Source organism: Echinops telfairi, unplaced genomic scaffold (genome assembly GCF_000313985.2).
Source record: "Echinops telfairi isolate 266 unplaced genomic scaffold, ASM31398v2 ScPeMD7_7425;HRSCAF=8463, whole genome shotgun sequence".
NCBI lineage: Eukaryota > Metazoa > Chordata > Mammalia > Afrosoricida > Tenrecidae > Echinops > Echinops telfairi.
In genome coordinates this window covers 2,142,517-2,163,264 of record NW_022111325.1, presented here as the reverse complement: position 1 = coordinate 2,163,264, position 20,748 = coordinate 2,142,517, and the positions used below count along the sequence as shown (strand labels likewise).

The 20,748-nt window shown below is 36.2% G+C and overlaps 1 protein-coding gene across 3 annotated transcripts in view; it reads left to right on the top strand.

The window, feature by feature from the left end:
• Positions 1–20,748, top strand: part of ASH1L (ASH1 like histone lysine methyltransferase) — a 214,268-nt gene that overhangs the window by 90,867 nt on the left and 102,653 nt on the right. For all 3 annotated transcript variants that reach the window (XM_004714678.3, XM_045298503.1, XM_045298502.1), the window contains 2 exons: positions 9,937–10,038; positions 16,887–17,625. In XM_004714678.3, the coding sequence (XP_004714735.1) occupies positions 9,937–10,038; positions 16,887–17,625 (841 nt within the window). The remainder of the gene's footprint in view (positions 1–9,936; positions 10,039–16,886; positions 17,626–20,748) is intronic.

The following is a 20,748-nucleotide window of genomic DNA, read 5'->3' as shown; positions in this document are numbered from 1 at the left end:
AATAAAGTTTTAAAATGGATAAAGAATATATATAGACACTTCACCTAAGAAAACACCTAACACACACATGAATAAGTGCTCACAATCATTATCGATTAGGTACCATTCAAGCTACAGTGACAACCATCTCCCTTGGACAATAACTAACAGCACTAATGAAAACAGAAAACAAATGTGGCTGACGTTATGGGGAACTCATGTATTGTTGGTAAAAATGTTAAAAGCTCATCTGAAATACCATATGATCCAACATAAGGAAGCCTGTTGGCACTGTTAAGTAAGTATTGGATTCCTATCTGTAAGCTCAACAGTTAAAACCTACCAGGCACTATCCAGGAGAAAAATGAGGCTGTCTTCTGGAAATGTTTACAGCTTTAAGAACCTAGATACCACTTAACATCACGCACTTCACCGAAAAGAAGCAGTTCCAACCATCACATTAGGGTGAATTAATTAAATGTTTGACCAATATGGTCTGTGCGTGATATTATAAATATCTATATGGCCCTTGGCAGAAAAACAGTTCCCACTCTTGCTCTATATAAAGTCACTGTCAGAATTGAGTCAATGACTGGGTTTTGCATGATCCAACAACTTCACTCTTAAGTATATATCCTTAAAAAATATGAACCATGACATGAGTAGTCCTGTGAGCATATTTATTGCAGCATTATTTACAATAGCAAAAAGATGAATGGATAAATGTAGTACATCCACCCAATGGAATATTACTCAATGAATAACGAATGATGAATAATCTGCAAAACATCTCTCAACTTTGATGAATTTTCAGGACATTGTGCTAGGGGTGCTATTGGTATAGGTGGCTAAGCAGCGGTGACTAAGCAGCGTCACTGACTCAGACCCACCCACTGCTTCACAGTGTATAAATAAGGCTGTCTCCTATAAAGTTTTAGAGTTGCACAAACCCTGAGGATCAGTTCCACCTTATTCTATAGGGCTGCCATGAATTGGCTCTGGGTTTGTTTTTGTTTTTTTATGCTGAGTGAAATAAGTTGATCACTAAAGGGCAAATAAAATATGAGACCACTAATATTAAAAAGATTATTTACTCGGGGGTAAAACCTCAAAAACCCAACATTATTTGGTCACCAGGGAGGGGAGGGAGGACAAATTACTAGATAGAAGACATGTTAATAATGGCTAAGGAGAGGGCAATACACAGTATACACATGACCAGACCAAAGGAAGATAATTAACTGCAAGAATAAAATGTAAGTATGATAATTATAGTCCTTCAACAATAATATTAATAATTTATAGTCAGATACATAAGTGGATAAACTAACACAACCATCCACTCAGTGCTGACTCATAGTGACCTTTATGGGTTTCTGAGGCTCTAACTGTTTACAAGGCTAGAAAGCCCCACTCTTTATCCTGCAGAGTTGCTGGTGGTTTCAAACTGCTGACCATGTGGATTACAGCCCAGCACGTAACCACTACACCACCAGGGCTCCTACATAGTAGGTATGTAGGCTAAATACATGTGGGAAGATGTAATGGCACACCTACCTGCAAATAGAGCTTTGGTTGTGGATATTTATATGTAACTATGCTCTATTGATAAAGTAGACCACACAAGGGTCACAGTCATGGGAACTTCTTAGACGTAAACACTTTGTGGGATGAAGTTTCTCCAATCAAAATGAATAGCCATAAATGGGAGAAACCTGTTAGTTGATATAGCTTCAATAAAAAAATGATGTTCTGCATCCTGCTGTAGTAATTAGTGTCTGGGGACTCTCAAGCATACAAACCACTATCTAACATACAATTATTGGTCTCTTCCCATCTGGAGCATAGCAGAATGAAGAAAACCACGGACATATGGAAGAAAATAGTGCCGAGGATTAATGGACTGGGTAGACCATAGCCTACCTTTCTAATGCCTCAACTCTTTAATACAGTTCCTCATGTTGTGGTGACCCACCAAACATAAAACTATTTTCCTTGATACTTCATAACTTCATCATTTATTTAATAAATTTATAACTGTAATTTTGCTACTGTTATTAATCAGGTGACCCCTGTAAAAGGGTCATTCGACCCCCGAACTGGGTCTTGACCCACAGGTTGAGATCCACTGGCCTACAGGATCCTGAGATCAAAAGAACTAGAAGATGCCTGGGTACCATTATAGACTGCTCTGACTGGAATCACAAAAGAACACTGGCAGAGGGAGGAAAATGTAAAATAAAAGTTAAAATTCACCCCAAAAAGGTCTGATGTTAAGACATCATCCTTAACCTGGAACTGAAACCATTACTGTCACTGTGCTCTTTTTAAGAAAAACAGTAGACCCTTAAATAACATACAAGAGGACCATGCTCATAGAACAGTCATAAATAATCAAAAGGACATACTTGCTCAAATGCAAATAAATGAGAATGCAGGAAGGGGTAGAAAATTTGGACAAAAGCAAATGGGAACCCGGGCCAAGGTGGAAAGATTGTTGACACATTGCAAACAATGTAACCGGTGCCTTGGATCAGTTTATTTCTAAACTAAATTGTATGGGGGAAGTTAACTGATTTACTCCTAAAACTTTCAACTAAATCACAATACTATCGTACTCAAGTTAGTTCTGACTGACAGTGAACTCTAGGACAGAGTAGAACTGCTCCAGACTGTTTCCTAGGCTGAGTCTGGGAAGGGTGTATTTCTCACAGGAATGCCAAATAATGTATGTAGATAGGAGGCTTTATTCCCTTCTTTTGATGACGCCCTGGACTTAGGTATTTTCAAAGATGAGAGTATGGAGTGGGAAAAATAGTACTTTATGTTAAATAGAAACTGGCAGATTAAGCAGTTACAGTAACTTTACCAGCAATGTCATTTTGTCATGTATGACATGATGTGATGAAAAATTACTTCCATCTTTTTTTTTTATCAATCCCAAAACAGTTTAATTCCTTTCTAATCATGAAAAAACCTTTTTTAAAAAGAATCATCTATAAAACACCTGGCCTGTATTCATCAAAGCCTCTGACTGGAAAGCTAGCACAGATGGCAGAAGAGTAAGGCGACATTAGACCCTGGAATGGGGACTGAGGAAAATTGGTGGGATCTAAATGAAGGCTGCAATTCAGTTAAATGGACTCTACCAATAATTGCTTAGTTTTGACAAATGTTCCATAGGTATTTAATATGTTAATATTAGCAGTAGGTGAGAGATACTTTAGAATTTCACCTGTATTTGTTAAGTTTACTGTAAATCGACAAAAGGTTTTGTTTTAAAGCAGTGTCTATATTCTTAATTATTTATCAAACTGGTAATTGAGGAAAAATAAGGAAAGATTACTATTTCTACTGGTTGGGTTTTCTCTAAGTGTTAGTTGGCATGGAACAAACATGATAAATCATACTAAAAAATTTCACAGAAAATAAATGAGATCAAGAACAGAGATACAGGAATGATAAAGCTTCATGTAATGTGGAGCAAGTCATTTAAACTTTCTCTCTTTACAGATGGATTCAAATGGACTCCTTTCTTGAGCAATTTTCAACTCTGAAAGCATTAAAAAAAAGTAATATGCAATGATTTTAAAGATGATGATTTACATGCATGTTACATTGTTTATGCTCCTAATGTGAAATACTAAAGTTAGCTGATGCTCCTGAAAGTGTAGTGTAATTATGCACTCTAGTTAGGCCAGGTTTGCTGGTTTCCCCTAGTCTGGGTTTTGTCTGTATTTGATTAAACATTGCAGTGAACCCAATAAAAAAGACTTTCTAATTTGGAGTATCAGTTCTTCCCTCCCTGTTTGTTCAGCATTTTCAGTTCCTGACTGGTTACATGTCTGATTAGAAAAGGGATAAAGCAATACCATTGAGTATTTTTCATATATTTTGAATAAAATCTTGTAAATAGTAGACTAATCAGAATGAGATTATTGTGATTTGGTTCTTATAAGTATTATACATTCTTTGATGCATCGATGTTAATTGTTTTGTCCATCAAGGATGCATTTGTTACTGAACTTTTTTTTTAAGTATATCACTAAAAATATTTATTAGTTGAAGCAAAGTATACTGAATTTTGCTTTGTTTTCTTTTCAACTGAACAGTGAAAGCACTGGTCAGAATAGATTGCTTTGAAATAGTTTCTCTAGTGTTGTATATAAGATACACCAACTAGTGAAGACATAAAGGAGTTAAGTGTGAACAAATGGAGATGGAAGCAGAAAATTGATTGTGGTGGTTAGTGCAGTTCTGGGAATTTCCAGAGAAATTCCATTTTAGTGAATGATCTGATTTGGACATTATGAGAGCCTAATTAGAGGGGGAAAACACAGGCTCTGAATCATCCTCTTGTAGCGCATTTAATTGGTGAGTCAGATGAAATGTGTTGCTTTCAGTAAATGCATTTCTCACAATTGGAAACAGCTGTTCTTATTGTGGAACCCAGCTTTTATCCCAGCTTTCAGCTAATTCACAAGCTTCCAGGACTGCTATGAGCCATGAACCATTACAAAGGAATCAAAACTTGATGCTGGAAACAAAAAATTGATTGGGGGTTTCCAAATAGTTTGATATTTTGTGTGCACTTGCTTACAATTAACATTTTTATTATAAATAATTTTAATTTACCCACAGTTTAACAGACATTCCCAGATAGCCTTGATTTATCTACCATAAAAGGAATTTCTTCCTTAAAACTGACTTTTTAACAATCTGCTTTTGTTTTGGTGGGAGTGATTTGAATGCTAGACACTTTTAAAAATAGGTTTGTAAATTCATATCCTCTGTGAAGTCAATGCACAGTAACCTCCAAATCTGGCACTATCTGTTTTGTCTCACCCAAAGCGGCTTGTAGTGTTTGACTGTGTGCTCATTCAAACCATTCTGTAGTTATTTCAGTCTTGAATGCTGACTGCCCAACAGGGTGTGCCTCATTATAAATTATGAGCATTTTAATGGTTTAATTTTGGCTGTAATAATATATATAATTTTTACCTAAACAAATGTTCATATCATTCACTATTTTCTTTTGCTGACTGGGAATGCTCTTTTTATTAAGTGTAAGATATTCAGGGCTTCAATTACATGGTTAGATTGAAACTTTATTCTAAATTTTCTTTTATGGTGTCCTCTCTCCCCCAGTGTTCCATTATTACAGGCTATTTTCTCAATTTCTGCTGATACCTACTTGACTATATTGTCACATCCAGGAATCTGTATATATAGTATTCTTCTTTATCTTAGATAACTTTTTTGTTCCTACTCTGTAGACATCAATTAAAATCACTTGTGATAGAGTAACTTCAGAATTATTTCTTGGTCTCTACCTGTTTTTGTTTTTAATATAATAGTTTCCAGATTCTTATTCTTTCATAATCTAGCTATGTTCTTTTTTACTCAGCTTTGTAATAATATCCGTATCCTTGATTTCATCTTATGGTTTTGATATAAAAGTTCCACCGCTCACTCTTTTCGTTTAAATTGACATATAATTCCCCCCAAACTGTCTTTATCTTGAAAAGTTCATCAAACTATATTTAACTAAGCTGCAGAGTCTACAAACAGCCACTTCTAAAGATTCTTCAAACATTCAAGTTTATTTTGAATATTCAATTTTCTATTCCGTGTATGACAGTCTCTTTTCTGTTTCCCTCATTAGTAGTCCGGCTTCTTTTTTACATGAAAGTCTGTTTCCAACCTAAGAAAAAGAGTTTACTCCTAAAATTCAACTTATTTATGTCAAATACTTTTTTGTTATTTATATGTGTTTTTTACTTCATTTATTTATATATAATTCTGTCATCTGAGTGATGGCACTATGTAGTAGTGTTTCTCTATCCTTTAGTTGTATGCATTGAGGAATTCCCAAATGTTCTCTACTTCCAAAGTACTTTACTGTCTTGCTGTATAAGTATTTTGAAATGAGAAATGATAGAAACTCTCTGGTATCTAAAGTTACATTTGTTTTGTGTATTTTTTGAGAAAGTATTAGTTTATCTAACCGTATTTTGTCATTAGAATACATACAAACCTCTTCCATTTTGGGCAGTAGAAATTCCTCACGCATTCTTCCAGGCAAATCTTAAAATGACCCTTAATCGGGTATGACCAAACATGATGGAGATAGCTGTAAAGCAGTAACTCCCATAAAGAAACAACCATGAATTAAATAAACAAACCAGAGATCCAAGCAGAGAGCAGACCTTCCCTGGTAAAGAACCAAATGTAATGTCTGACACCATCTGCAACCCTGATTTATCTCTTGGACACATCAGATTTTATTTTATCACTCCAATCCTGGAGAGAGTAAATTAGGAGATTAATTTCTGAGCAATGTTTTCCTACCCTGAAGATACTTACCCACACTGGAGGTACTAGTACTAGTGCTTCTTACGGTTGGTTGGTTGACTTAATATTACACATGATTGCTGTTACAGCTTAGTTCCAGCTCTCTTACGTTGGATCTAAGTCCCTTCCCCCCACACCACCACCACCACCACCATTCTTATTTTAACTCTGAATGAAAACTATATGGTTGTAACATTATTAAGTATTTAAAGTAAGGAATTTCATGATAAACATAAGGAGCCAATATATATGTAAAGGAGCTCTGGTGGGGCTATTGCATAAACATCAGACTGCTAAAAAAAAAAAAGGACTGCTAACTGCAAGGCCAGTGATTCAAATCCAGCAACCACTGCGTGGGAGACACTTAAGGCTCTCTGCTTCCATAAAGATTTACCGTCTTGGAAACCCTGTGTGAGGTCTCTGTGAACTGGAATGGACTCAATGGCAGTGAGTTACATAGAGTCACTAGCATCTCTAACACTTTGAATTTTATAAAATGACTTTTCCATTGTATAATCTTATTTTGGTACTCACTACAATCCTGTGAGTTGGATTTTTTATGAAGCAAAAGTTCAGACAAGTTTGCTTGCTCAGTCTTATCAATTTAATTAGTAACAGATCTAAGAATCAAACTCAGGATTCCTTATTTCATGAATCATGCACTTAACACTACTGCACTCAACTTTGAATTGCGTTCTGTTGTAGGTTTTAAAATGTGGTTCTCCCTACTGAAATGGATAGGCTAGTTTCTAGGCACTATCTTGTTCTTTTCTATTCTCCCTATTGTATAATGTGAAACATTATATTTCAGGCATTATTGAAGATAATCTTTGCAAACCTTTATCATATCTGCTGTTAGGCAAGTTTAAACGTGTTTTTAAACATCTTTACCAAGTTGCTTCTTCTTGTATATAAGTCTTTGCATAATTTTCCAGTCTTTGAGTTAATTGCTGTACATCATTAGGTATTGTTTATTCAGATAGTCTCATCCTCTTACTGCTCCTATAAGCACTGTTAGGTGAAATAGGATCTCCATATCTGGTGGTTACCAAGCCCTAGAGATCTGTATCTCTGGGATATAACTTTATTCCTGTTCAGTATAGAACATTGTTAACAAAAATTCTGTTCATTATGGGCAGAGTATTCAAACAGACTTTTTAAAATGAAAACTGGGCATCTTCCTAAATAAAGTTTTACTCCAATCTCCTATTAAATCCTAAGAATAGACTGCTGGCCCTCCATTACTTTCAGGAAATGAAAAATGGCTCAGAAGCTAAGTGAGCTAAGCCATCTCTCTCTCAATTGTTTCAGTTTCTCAGGAATTGCTGTACAATGCTGCCAATAATGATCTCCGGGGATCTGACCCCCATTCCACCTCCCACTGCCTCCTCTGCAGCTCCAGATGCCACCACAAGAAGGAGCTTTGAAGAAAGTGCCTGTACCCTCTTTTACCCTGAGGCGGGTGAGGCCAGGCAGGGTGATTCTCAGGATATCCTGATGATCAAAGGTATAGTTGAAGCCTTCATCAAGACTTTCTTGAAGATGACCAAGACATTTAGGAAACATTACCAAATAGTGTAGGAACTGAAGACAGAGCTCAAGATTGGGTGGCACAAATACAACCTGAAATGTAATACACGATGAAACTCAAGACTTGAAATAAGCTCCTTGTGGGTAGAGACTATTAAAATATTTTTACGTCTCTCCCGGCTTCACAGTGTCTTACATAGCACTGAGTACATAAATTGGACTTAATTAGTAGGTGTGCTTGATACAATTAATGTATGGATTGTTATAAGAGTTGTAAGAGCCATAATAAAATTATTTCTTTTTTTAAAAAAACACACTTTTTTTATGACGGAAAGAAAAGACTGTAGAGTCTTCTGTAACCTCTTCTTTCCCTGGTACTAACCCTGATACTGCTCACCCATTCATTAGGAATGGTGGTAAAAAGAATGAAGGGACATCTCAATATTCTTTTCTTCTGTCTTGGCTATATGTTTGTGTAGGAAGTATATTATCTGTCTAGTAAATGTATTTTTAGTAATACTATTTAAAGTTATGTATTCACTGATTCCCAGGATTTACTCGTTGATACTTATTGTGATATTTAGGTTTAGAGTGGAAATCTTACCTCATCTGCGTCAAATTTTAGGGAATTCATTATATTGTTGGCCTTAATCCTTTTGTATCTAATTTTGTGGTTCAACAGTAAATAGTCTTGCTTCTTGAATAGATGGTAACAGCAGATCATCAGTGTGTTTCAGAAGTAGGATGTACTGTTACAACGTCGATTCCCCCAAACCAAACTTCTTCCTCTTGTTTCACAGCTCATAATCCTAATCATTCACCTGATTCCAAGTGGACTGCCAAGTGACTATTCGCAGTCATGTGATTTAAGGCCATACCTAATTAAAACAAAGTCCCTGCTGTATCATTCCTCACAGAGAAAGGAAGCAATAGAAATTCGTCTTCAGATAGGTACTTCTTCCCTCCCTAAGTTAGCCTTCAGTTAATTCCTACCTTCTTCATTAAAGAGTGTTTGCTCTCGTTTAGAGACATATCTTAATATCTCATCTTCAGCTGTGTATTTCTTGTATCTTTTCATGCCTTCAGTTATATGTAAGGCTTTTTTTGTGCTTGTTTTTCCTCCCAAGTTTAAAGTGAATGTTTTCAGACTAATACTTGTTCCTCGACAAATATATAGTAAGATACTCATCATGTGTTCTCTCAATAAATTACTTAAGATTATAAGAAAACCAGTATCAGAACCAATAACATTAATTCAGGAAAATAATCTTTCCTGAACATTTTTTCTACGGAGCAAGAGATGTGAAGTATGCTGCACTGATTTGGGTTTTTGGTAAAAGTTTCAGATTTTTTTTCAAAGAAACTTCAGTTTCTTTGTCTTTGGGTGCTGTTTTTATATAGTCAGGAACATTAAATATACAATTTTAAAAGAAGTTTGTTCTATCTCATGGCTACATTAATCTTTAGTTATTCTAGAATATACTATAGAGGAAAAAATAGAATGTGAAAATGATCTCTATGGATTTGATAGGATATGTGAATCTGAGGTTCATCCGGTTACTTTTTTCTAATTTATTAAATGACATGTTCAGTTTGGACCTGCTTTGCATGCATCAATGTTCCAAGTAATTGCATTGTAAGTTCTGTTTGTCAGTTGTTAATATAAACTTGAATCAATATATCTGATTAAATATTGTTAATCATCTCTACGATTGGTTATATGTTTTATAGTGGTCATACAAGATTACAAAATATGGAAAAATGGAAAATTATCGTAAAATATTTTGAAACCTCCTTCTACATAAAACTTTAGTCTTATATTTTATTCATTACTAAAAGTCCTTTCCCCTTTGCTAGTGTAACAGCACCAATTATGTGTAATGGAACCTCTGAAATTCTGTTTGTATAATCTTAGTGTGAATTTTCCTCTTTTATCCTTTTATTGTTACCATAAAAGTTATATTATTACAGGGGTTGGCAGTGGAAACAGCTAACATATTACAGTTATGATATAATTTAGCATTATTTTTAGATTTAAATTTTCCTGTGGTGTCCGTCTTTTCTTTTCCTCAGGATCCCAGCCAACCCCAGAGAAGTCCTCTCAGCGACCATCAGAAAGCACAAACTGTAGTCCTACCCGAAAAAGGTCTTCATCGGAGAGTACTTCTTCAACAGGCAAGTGGGGTTTGTTTTACCCCGACTTTCAGAACTGCCTTCTATTATTCATGGACATATGGGTAAAAAATATTTTTGAAGTATGACCATGAAATAGAATCAGTAATAATGTGGATTGAAACAATATAGTCGTCTTCTCCTTTTACCTTTTTTTCGCTTTTTATGTCTAATCAATCATGTTCTATGAGGTGCAAGGATTTTTAATTATCCAGAGAGAAAAATTCAAATTGATTGCCAATGAACAGATATAAAAGTGGAGGTTTAGGGAGAGAGCAGTGTGGAGGGAGGGGAAAAAATGAGGAGCTCATACCAAGGGCTCAAGTAGAAAGCAAATGTTTTCAGAATGATAAGGGCAACAAATGTACAAACGTGTTTGACACACTGTCGATGTATGTATGGATTGTGATAAGAATTTTACAAGCCCCCAGTAAAATGATTTTTTTTTAAAAAGTAGAGGTTTAAAAAGTGGAATTGAGGTTAAAGGTTGGTATATTTAATAGGAGAATATAGATTGAAGCTATTTTTTAAAGGATTAGATATTTGTAAATTGTTTTCCAAAGTAAGAATCCCACATCTCTGAGAATATACAAAAAATTTATTTGATTATAAGATGAATATAAATATTTACTTTTAACCTCAGTGTTTTCATTTTGAGTTTTTGAGCATTTAAAAAATATTCATAACTTAATGAACTCATTGTTAACATCACATGGTAAAGCTCAATGTGAAGCCAGTCTCTACTCTTAACGTAAATCTTCATTCTCATTGCTTTTCTGCCTTGTGGCACTCTGTCCCCTAACCCTATTAACACAAGCACAGGTCAGAGCTCACAAGTTACGGTAATCATCCTTTAGAGTGCCACAAACAGGCAGGTGTCACCTTCAGGTTTGGGGAGTCCACATAATTCCCCAATCTTCTGACTTGCCACGAATTCAGAACTGATTTTGATACTGCTACTTTAAAATGCCTTTAACAAGCTCAGAAGCCCACACAACACCCTTAATTTCTGATCTTCTGATTCCTGCCCCTTTTGGTTCAATAATTTGCTTAAACAATTCATAGGAAATAATAGTATATATGTTAGTCTGGGTTGATTAGAGAAACAAATTCATATGTGCATAAGAGAGAACTTTATATCAAAGAGTAATTGTATACTAAGAAAACATACCAGCCCAGTCCAGATCAAGTTCCTAAGTCTGATATTAGCCCATGTGCCTGATACCAGTCTATAAATTCCTCTTCAGACACAAACAGCACATACAATGATGCCGAATGCCGGAAGATCACAGGCCAGTGGTGGAAAGTCTTGTGGATCCAGTGGCAGTGGAGGCATCTCAGCACTGGCAGGGGTCTCCACTTGGCTCTTACAGCTCCAGGGCTCTAGCGTAGCTCACATGTGTCTTATCAACAGGAATGTCTCGCAGGGAATGAGTGTGCCCCTCCTCCAGCGAGCTATTTATCTCCTAGTGCCTCTAAATGACGTCATCAAGCTGTGGCCTGATTGACAGACTGAACTCCACCTCTTCATTCTTAAGTCTCAAATTAACAGCAGATTATGTAACTACCACAATATACTTACAACTATAGATTTCTTAATGCCAAAAAGAGACATGTAAGAAGGGTTCACAACAGCAAGCTTCCATATCCCAAGGAATATTGCCCTCCTAACAAGAGATGTTCCTTCCACAGGGATGCCCTCAAAAACTAGAGTTTAGGGCTTTTATTAGCTGAGTCATCCTCTTAGGGTAGTGTAATGGATTTTACATTGGGCTGCTACCTGTAAGGTCAGCACTTTTTCAAACCACCAGCTGCTCAATGAGGGAAAGAGGAGGCTTTCTATTCTGTAAGTAGTGACAGTCTTGGAAACCCACAGGGACAGTTCCATGTTCTATAGGGTTGCTATGAGTAGGAATCAATTGAACAGCAGTGATTTTAGTTTTTCTGGTTTGGGGCTACTTGATCTCAGCTTTCCAGATGAACTGTTTCTGAATTGGCTATCTCCTGCTTTCTAACACAGATGTAGCAGGTGCATCCTGGAAGTCTCAGACCAAGACATCCAAATTACTCTACAGTTCATTTCTATGGACTAAAGGTTTAGGGTAAAACCAGGTCCTTTGCTCCACACAACAGATTTATAATAATTTATGATAGATCTAGAGTATGTTCCCAACTTTCCTTTCATTGATGGTGATATATATCTGTTGTCTAACTGATGATTGAAGAGTAAGAAATAAGTATTTTATAAATGTTATCAGGACAGATTGGGAATGGTAGTTTATTCCAGGCAAGAGTAATATATGTAAAAGGAATAATAAAATGAGAGTTCAAGAAACTAATTAGAATCAGTATGATTAGAGCAGTGGTTCTCAACCTTCCTAATGCCGCGACCATTTAATACAGTTCCTCATGTTGTGGTGACCCCCCCACAACCATAAAATTATTTTCATTGCTAATTCATAAGTGTAATTTTGCTACTGTTATGAATCAGGTGACCCCTGTGAAAAGGTCGTTTGACCACCCCCAAGGGGGTCACGGCCCACGGGTTGAGAACTGCTGGATTAGAGTAAATATAGGTTTCTTCTGCTATAAGAAAGCATAGTTTTAAAAAAAACGAAAGTAGAGTCTTCCTATGAAACCTTTAATTAGCCAGGATGACTAAATACATAGAAGCAATTACCATTAATTTTTATGAGAACTTTTTTCTCTTTATTATGAATTAGGCAAAAGATTAAAAAGCAGATAAAATTTTACATTCAGCAATTCATATACATTTTGATTAAACAATCATTGCAATCCCTTCACTGTGCCATTGCTTATTCCACATCTTAATTGTCTCCTGTTTCCATTCCTCCTCTCCTAACCCTCTGAACTTTGTCTTGGGTAAATGATGCCTTTTGGTCTTCAATGGTTGATTATCCTAAGTCTGGGGAAAGTTCCGTTCCCAACCTGAAGGGTCTAACTAAGGACAGTAGTCTGGGGAAGTCCCACCAGTTTCTCTTCAGCCAGTAAGGCTGGTCTCATTTTCCTCTCACTCTGTCCAGGACCTTATGATGTGATCCTTTTCAGAGCAGTTGGTAGTGACAGCCAGGCATCTTCTAGTGCTTCTGCTCAAAAGGTTGTGGAGACTGTTATTTACATGGTCTGTCAGTTCATTGGACTGATTGTTTCCATGTGTCTTTTTACTTGTGTCACTCTTCTTTCCTGTGGACAGAGAACAATATTTGCAACTTAGATGGCTGCTCATAAGGTTTTAAGACTTGTCACTACCACCAAGGTGGGATGTAGGACATTGTCTTGTATTTTGCCAGTTGATCTTGGTATCTCCCGAGATTATGGTCTGATCCTCCAGGTCCAATGGGACTTACTTATGGGAACAATTTTGATTGTACCAGGCTCAAATTAGAAACTAATAAATCACACCAAATAACACATGAAGATTAAAGTAACACTAACTTATAGTTTCATAGGCACAGTTCAAAGCTATGGTGGCTTGATGCTAGGTGCTGAGTACAGTTCCTTTGGAAGGAGTATGGTGAAGCCATTTTTGTTTCTTGAGATTCATGCTGCCTCTTTACAGTTCACTGCAAAATAAATGCTGAATGCTAGTTTTGCTTCTTGCCTTTTGTGGTAGTTACATAATTTGGTGTCAGTTTGAGGATTAAGAGTATAGGGATGGAGTCCAGACTCTAAATCAGGTATAGTCAATGAGGCCTCAATGTGGGCATGACCTTCCCCTAAGGATTCTGGGAATTCCTGTTTTCCTCCTTGGAAGCGGGAGATACTTCTCTCTCTCTTTGCTCACTCCCTTGGAGACGCTTCACTGACAAGGCTGACTTCCTGTGAGACATGGCTGAGGAGAAGCCACATGGACAGACCGTGATGCATCCAGACTTCTGGAGCCGAGAAGCCCCATAGAGACCCCTGCCAGGCTGAAATGCTTACAACGCCACTCGATCCAGAAGACTTCCAACCCACTGGGCTGTGATCTTCCTGCATTTGACGTCATTGCATGTGTTTCGTGAGTCTGATGAGGACCTTACAGATTGGTATCAGACATGTAGGCTAATATCAGACTTATGGACTTGACCTGGTCCAGACTGGGATATTTTCTCAATATTCAATTGCTATTGTATATAAAGTTCTTTCTTATACACATATGAGTGTCTATGAATTTGTTTGTCTAGTCTACCCAGACTACTATACCTTTGTTAAAATGGAAAGTCTTTGGATTTCTTTTAATTAGTTAAAACAAGTACAACTACAAGTCTGCTAAAGACATTGGGCTGAGTGAAATAAGTAAATCATAAAAGGACAAATACTGCATTCTCACTGTTATAAAAAGACAAGACTAAGTATGCATACTGAAACCAGTTTCCCATGGTGGTTGCAGCAGGTTACCATGGGAGTAAGGGTTTGCTCTTTAGATAGTAGACACTTGTTTTTGGTGCTGGGAATGATAAAAGATCATATCAAAGATAGTATATCATTAAGAAGTACACAAGAAAAAGTAATGTTTGTGCCATTTATAAACTATCAAGGGCTCATGTGGGAGGGGGGAGCGGGGAGGGAGGGGGGAAATGAGGACCTAATGTCGGGGGTTTAAATGGAGAGAAAATGTTTTGAGAAATGATGTACAAATACGCTTTACACAATTGATGTGTGTATGGATTGGGATAACAGTTGTATGAGCCCCTAATAAAATGTTAAAAAAAAAAAAAAGTAATGTTTGTGGTAAATGTTTATGAATATACAACTTTGCAACAGCTAGAAAATATGAATGTGATTACATTGTTAGGAAGACAAGTATATTGGTAAGTCTATGTGTGTAAATATAGGTAAGTTTAGATATATATATTCTAATGAAAATATATTGCTCTTAGGGCTCCAGTTCATACATTTGTGGTTTATTCCAAACAAAACGTGTGTAAGCCTATGGGTGGCTGCAGCAAGTTCTCTCAGTAATAACTATTTCTAGTCTTCTCAGAGCATCTTCCAAAAAAGATCCAGTTAAAACAGTGGATTCTATGGAGATCTACTGAGCCAGTTAAATTCGAGGCAGAGATATCAGCACAGAAAGTCTTGGTGATGGCTTTGGTTTTGTGTGTGTGTGTGTGTGTGTGTGTGTGTGTGTGTGTGTGTGTGTGTGTACACGCACTCAAGCTCGCACAGGTGAGTAAGCACAGGTGCTTAATATGAAGTTTTTTAAAACTGAAAACTGCATTGCTAAGAAAATGCCCAAGAATAAAACGTCCTCCCGATTTTCGTCCCCACTCCCACCCCCTCCCCCATTACCTCCATATACCTGCTTATGCTCTAAAGAAGTGGTTCTCAACCTGTGAGGCGCAACCCCTTTGGAAATCGAATGCTCCTTTCATAAGTGTCACCTAAGACCATCGGAAAACACAAATATTTCACAATATGTAATTACATAGTGTTTTGTGATTAATCACTGTGCTTTAATTATGTTTAATTATGTTCAATTTGTAACAATGAAAATATACCCTGCTTATCAGATATTTACATTACGATTCATAACTTCAAAATTACAGTTATGAAGTAGCAACGAAAATAATGTGATGGTTGGGGGTCACTGCAACATGAGGAACTGTATGAAAGGGTCGTGGTATGAGGAAAGTTCAGAACCACTGCTCTTTAGGTTCTCCTTTAAAGGTCATCTGTGAAACCAAAAAGTCAATATGTAGTCTTAAGCATAAAAAAGGAGGCAGAGAAAGGAGATTAACTGGAAACCGAACAACCAAGAAATAATGAGAAACGTGATACACTGTGAAAAATGTAACTAATGTCACTGAACAAATTGTGTAGAAATTCTTAAGTGGGAGCCTAAGCTGCCATATAGTTCAGCAAAAACAAAATAGAATATTATTTACAACTTTAAAACTCAGCCTCAAAAAGCCTACCGAACAGCTCTCCTCTGCACATATGGTATCACCATAAATCAAAGTTGATTCCATGGTAACTAACAACAATAACACTAGATAGTGCCTCAGGAAAAAGGTTTCCAATAATGTGTATGTTTCAAAATTCTTATTTAAAATTCATTTCCTTAAGTATATTTGCCATCTCTGAGGAGTTAATGAAAGAGGGAACTAATTTCTAAGATTTTTGCGCGCAAGATTCATTTTTCAGCTACTTGTTAAGTAAGTATATATTATTCCCTCGCCATTAGTGACGCGAGGTGATTTTGATGAATACTGTCTCTGCCATTGTGTTTAATTGCTTGAGAATTACATTAAACTAGTAATTAGAAATGTTATCATAATGCTTAATACCAACCTTTGAGTTGATTACGAAGGCCCCTCTAGGGTTTCTGAAGCTGTAAATCTTTCTTAAAGATCATTTTGTTCCTAATCTGGGTTTAACATAAACTACTTCTGAACTAGTTTATACAAATGTTTATGTCTTCTAATTGTAACGCCTTATCCAGGATAAGAGTTTCATCTCTTAAAATATTGTCAGAAAAATTACTAAACTAGAAATAACAGTTATAGTTGAAGATTTTAATTTAATATTTAATTATAAAGCCTAAATTGACCTTAATTTTTGAATAAAAGCTCTTTCTGTTCTCTATCTTGTAGAGTGATAATTGCTGTCTATTTTTGTTTTTCAATTTACATATTATTTTGAAACTATTGGCCAACTTTTATAATACTTAAAAAATTTAGCTTATTCAGAAAATATTAAAAGTCAGCTTATCTTTGAACGAGTATGAATATGTTAAACTTTGCTATAAAAAACAGTCATTGTTTTAATACTATATAAAAATTGCTTAAATAACCTAACTGTGCTCACTTCTTATTTGTGTAATTTGTTTCCGTTTTTAATTTCAGTTAATGGCCTTCCTTCTCGAAGTCCACGGTTGGGAACATCTGTGGATGACTCTGTGGATAGTCTGCTCCAGCGGATGGTACAACAAGAGGATCAAGAGCCCATGGAGAATAATATTGATGATGTGATTGCCACTGCTTCTGTAGCACCTTCTTCCACCCCAGGCTGTAGTCACAGCAAGGAGCGAATCCTGGGAAAACCAGACAGCCTTCTAGTGCCTCCAGTCCCCAGTGACTCTTGTAGTAATAATAGTATCTCATTCATTTCTGAAAAGTTGCCAAGCAGCTGTTCCCCTCTGCATATCAAAAGAAGTGTAGTGGAAGCTATGCAGCGCCAAGCTCGGAAAATGTGCAATTATGACAAAATCTTGGCCACAAAGAAAAACCTGGATCATGTCAATAAAATTTTAAAAGCCAAAAAACTTCAAAGACAGGCCAGGACAGGGAATAACTTTGTGAAACGCAGACCAGGTCGACCTCGAAAATGTCCCCTCCAGGCTGTGGTATCAATGCAAGCATTCCAGGCTGCACAATTTGTCAGCCCAGAATTGAATGAAGAAGAAGGGGAAGTATTGCACCTAGGCCCTGATACCGTAACAGATGTCATTGAGGCTGTTGTTCAGAGTGTAAACCTGAACCCAGAGCATAAGAAGGGGTTGAAGAGGAAAAGTTGGCTAATAGAAGAACAGTCCAGGAAAAAACAGAAGCCATTACCAGAGGAAGAGCAAGAAAATAATAAAAGGTAATTTCTCAGTAGAGGAAAATGGATTGTTTAGCTATGACATATGTATATGTAGGTTAATTTTTAGATACTCATAATAGCCTTCTCCTTTTTTACTATATAAGATCTGCTTTGTTTATCTGTTCTTTTAAAAATACTATACTTACTTACACCTGTCTTAGATTATAAATGCAGGAGGAAGACAGGGCTTTATACTCCTTAAAAGCATTACTATGGGGTGAGGGTCCCCTTACTCCATAAGTTACGTCTCAGAAGCCCAGAGGGAATTCTACTCTGCCTTACAGGGTAGTTCTGAGCCGGAGTGTATGCAGTGACAGTGGGTTTGAGGGTTTTGTTTTGTTGTGTTGGTGGTGGGGCTCTTAAATTAGAAATGGTGAAGAAGCAAAGGAGATGTTACATTTAGTTCAACCTCTCATTTTACAGGTGAGGGAATTAGCACCTAGAACAGTCACGTCCTCCCCCATATTTTGCTGTATCACTGGGATTACTTTGCCACACGATCGTCTTCATGCCTTCAGCTTGTCATTCTATTGTCAAATACATTGGAAGTCTTTTATAGTTCTTCACAACCTTCAAATATTTCAGCTTAAGGTTATTTTCTGCATAGTTAATACTCATGTTCTCATATTTTTCCTACATAAAAAATTGCCCCCCAAATAATCATTTGATTGTCTTAATGTATGTCTAACTAGATTCTTTTCTTAAAGGTATTCTGTTGTTGGACAGATGATTTTTCTTTTACCCATACACAGTCTCACTCATTTGGTAACTTCATAGTGAGAGAAGTAAAAATTACAACCACTGTGTGATAAATTCCCATAAGTAAAAATGGATCAAAGGCTAAGCATATATTAAGCCTTTCCATATAAGTGTTGTTAATTTATCCTCTTAAACATACTATTTTACATGTCTCCTAACTGGATATACAGACATTGTATACTCTTTCCCTTCACCTTTATCTTCCCTGGATATTATAATTTTCTTCTTATCTTTGTCAATCTGTTATTGGTGAGCTGTACATCCTAAATGCTACCTCCTAACTATTTTAATTTGTACTTAATTTGCTTTTTGGAGGAGATTGACATTTGTTTATATTTCTTTCCAGTGTTTTGGGGTTTCTTGGTTGTTATTTTTTAACAGCTCATTATATAGTCAGATTATTAACCTTTAATGTTCCAAAGAGTCATTGATTCCATCTGTCTTTTTCTGTATGGTAATGTATTTGTAAGTAATGCATAAAGAGGTGTTTCAACCTGTAAGATTATATGAAAGAGGTATGATAGCGTTGTCAGGTAAGTTTTACACTGCTAACCAAGAGGTTAGGTTCAAACCTATTAGCCACTTTGCTGGAGTAATTTGAGGCTGTCCTCTCCCATAAAGATTCAGTTTTCCAGAAACCCTACAGTCAACTTGATGGCAGTGGGAGATGATTATATTATACCTTTTATTTCTTTTGTAAAGAATGTATGGAATTTTTAAATTTCAAAAGCAGTACCTGTATATGTTAATTTATTCAAAGCAAAGATATTGGTTATAGACTGATTAAAAAAATATTAGCCTCTTTTCACATGACTTTAGGGCCCTGACGACATAGCGGTTACACATTGGTCTGATATCCGCAATATCAGCATTTTGAAACCATCAGCCACTCCATCGGAAAAAGAGGCTTTCTACTCCTGTAAAGAGTTGCAGTCTTGGAAACCCACAGTGGCAATTCTATTCTGTCTTACATGTTTTCTAACAGTTGGCATCGACTTAATGGCAGTGAGTTTGGTTTTTGACTTGGTTCCCAGGACTACTTTTTACTATCAAATGCTAGTCTTCTCAGCATATTGTTACCAGTCCTCCGTAGACAGATATATGAAATATCCTTTATCCATATATCTTAGGTATGCACATTGTCATTTTATCTAAGTGAAACATAATATATATTTAATTTTGTTGCTTAACCATGTGAGGACTTCAAATACTTCATGGAAAAATAGAATAATGGAAATTTTCAACAAAGTTTTTGAAACAGCCTCCTATTTCTTTCAATGTATCTGAGTGATCTTATCATTAGTACATGCAGGAATCCATTGGTAAGACTATTAATCTGAAAACACTCATAAAGGTCAACAAACAGACCTGGAACTATTTATAGGCTTTTATTTTTTGTTTTCTTTTGCTTTGTTTTATTTTTGTGCTTATTGTTTGTGCATGTTAAGATAGGCAGGATAAACAACCCGGAGGAGAAAACAACAGAGCTGATGGTTTCAGGAGGACATCGGAAAAGGGGAGGTGGGTGAAAAGGAAGGGGGTGGGGGAGTAAACAAGAAACCCAGGGACAAGGGAACAAGAAGTGATCTAAAATCGATAGTGATGTTAACTGCAAGGTTTGCAGTTTGAAACCGTCAGCCACTCCTCACGAGAAAGATGAGACTTTCTATACTTCTAAAATTGATGACGAGGAGGGCGTAGGATGCCTGGTGGGGCTTGATCAAGTGCAGTGTAGTCAAGAGGAATTACTGAAACCTGAATAAAGGTGAAACATGATAGTGGGATAAGAGGAAAGCAAAAGGAAATAGAGAAAAGATCTAGGAGGCAACGGACATTTTGCCTAAATACAGGCATGCCCATATGTAAATGTATATATATATATATATAGAGCTATTTATATGTTAAGTATTAAGGTAAGAGATGGACATTGGGCCTCTACTCAAGTACTTCCTCAATGCAAGAACACTGTTCTAATAACTCACCATTCCATGATGCTCACCTACCTGATACAATCACTGAAGACAAAATGTGTGCATAAGCAAATGTGGTGAAGAAAGCTTTTTAACCTCTTCCAATTTAGATTCTTTATATTTTTTATTATTCTGTTACGCTCAATCGGAATTTTTTTTTGTTTTAAATATCCTAATGGTTCTAATATTTCAATTTGGATCTTATTTATATTATAACTTCCTTTTCTCCATTGATATTCCCTATATTGTCACGCTGAGCATATTTTCTTTTTTCTTTTTTTTCTTTTTTAACATTTTATTAGGGGCTGATACAACTGTTATCCCAATCCATACACACATCAATTGTGTAAAGCGCATTTGTACATCGTTTCTCAAAACATTTTCTCTCCATTTA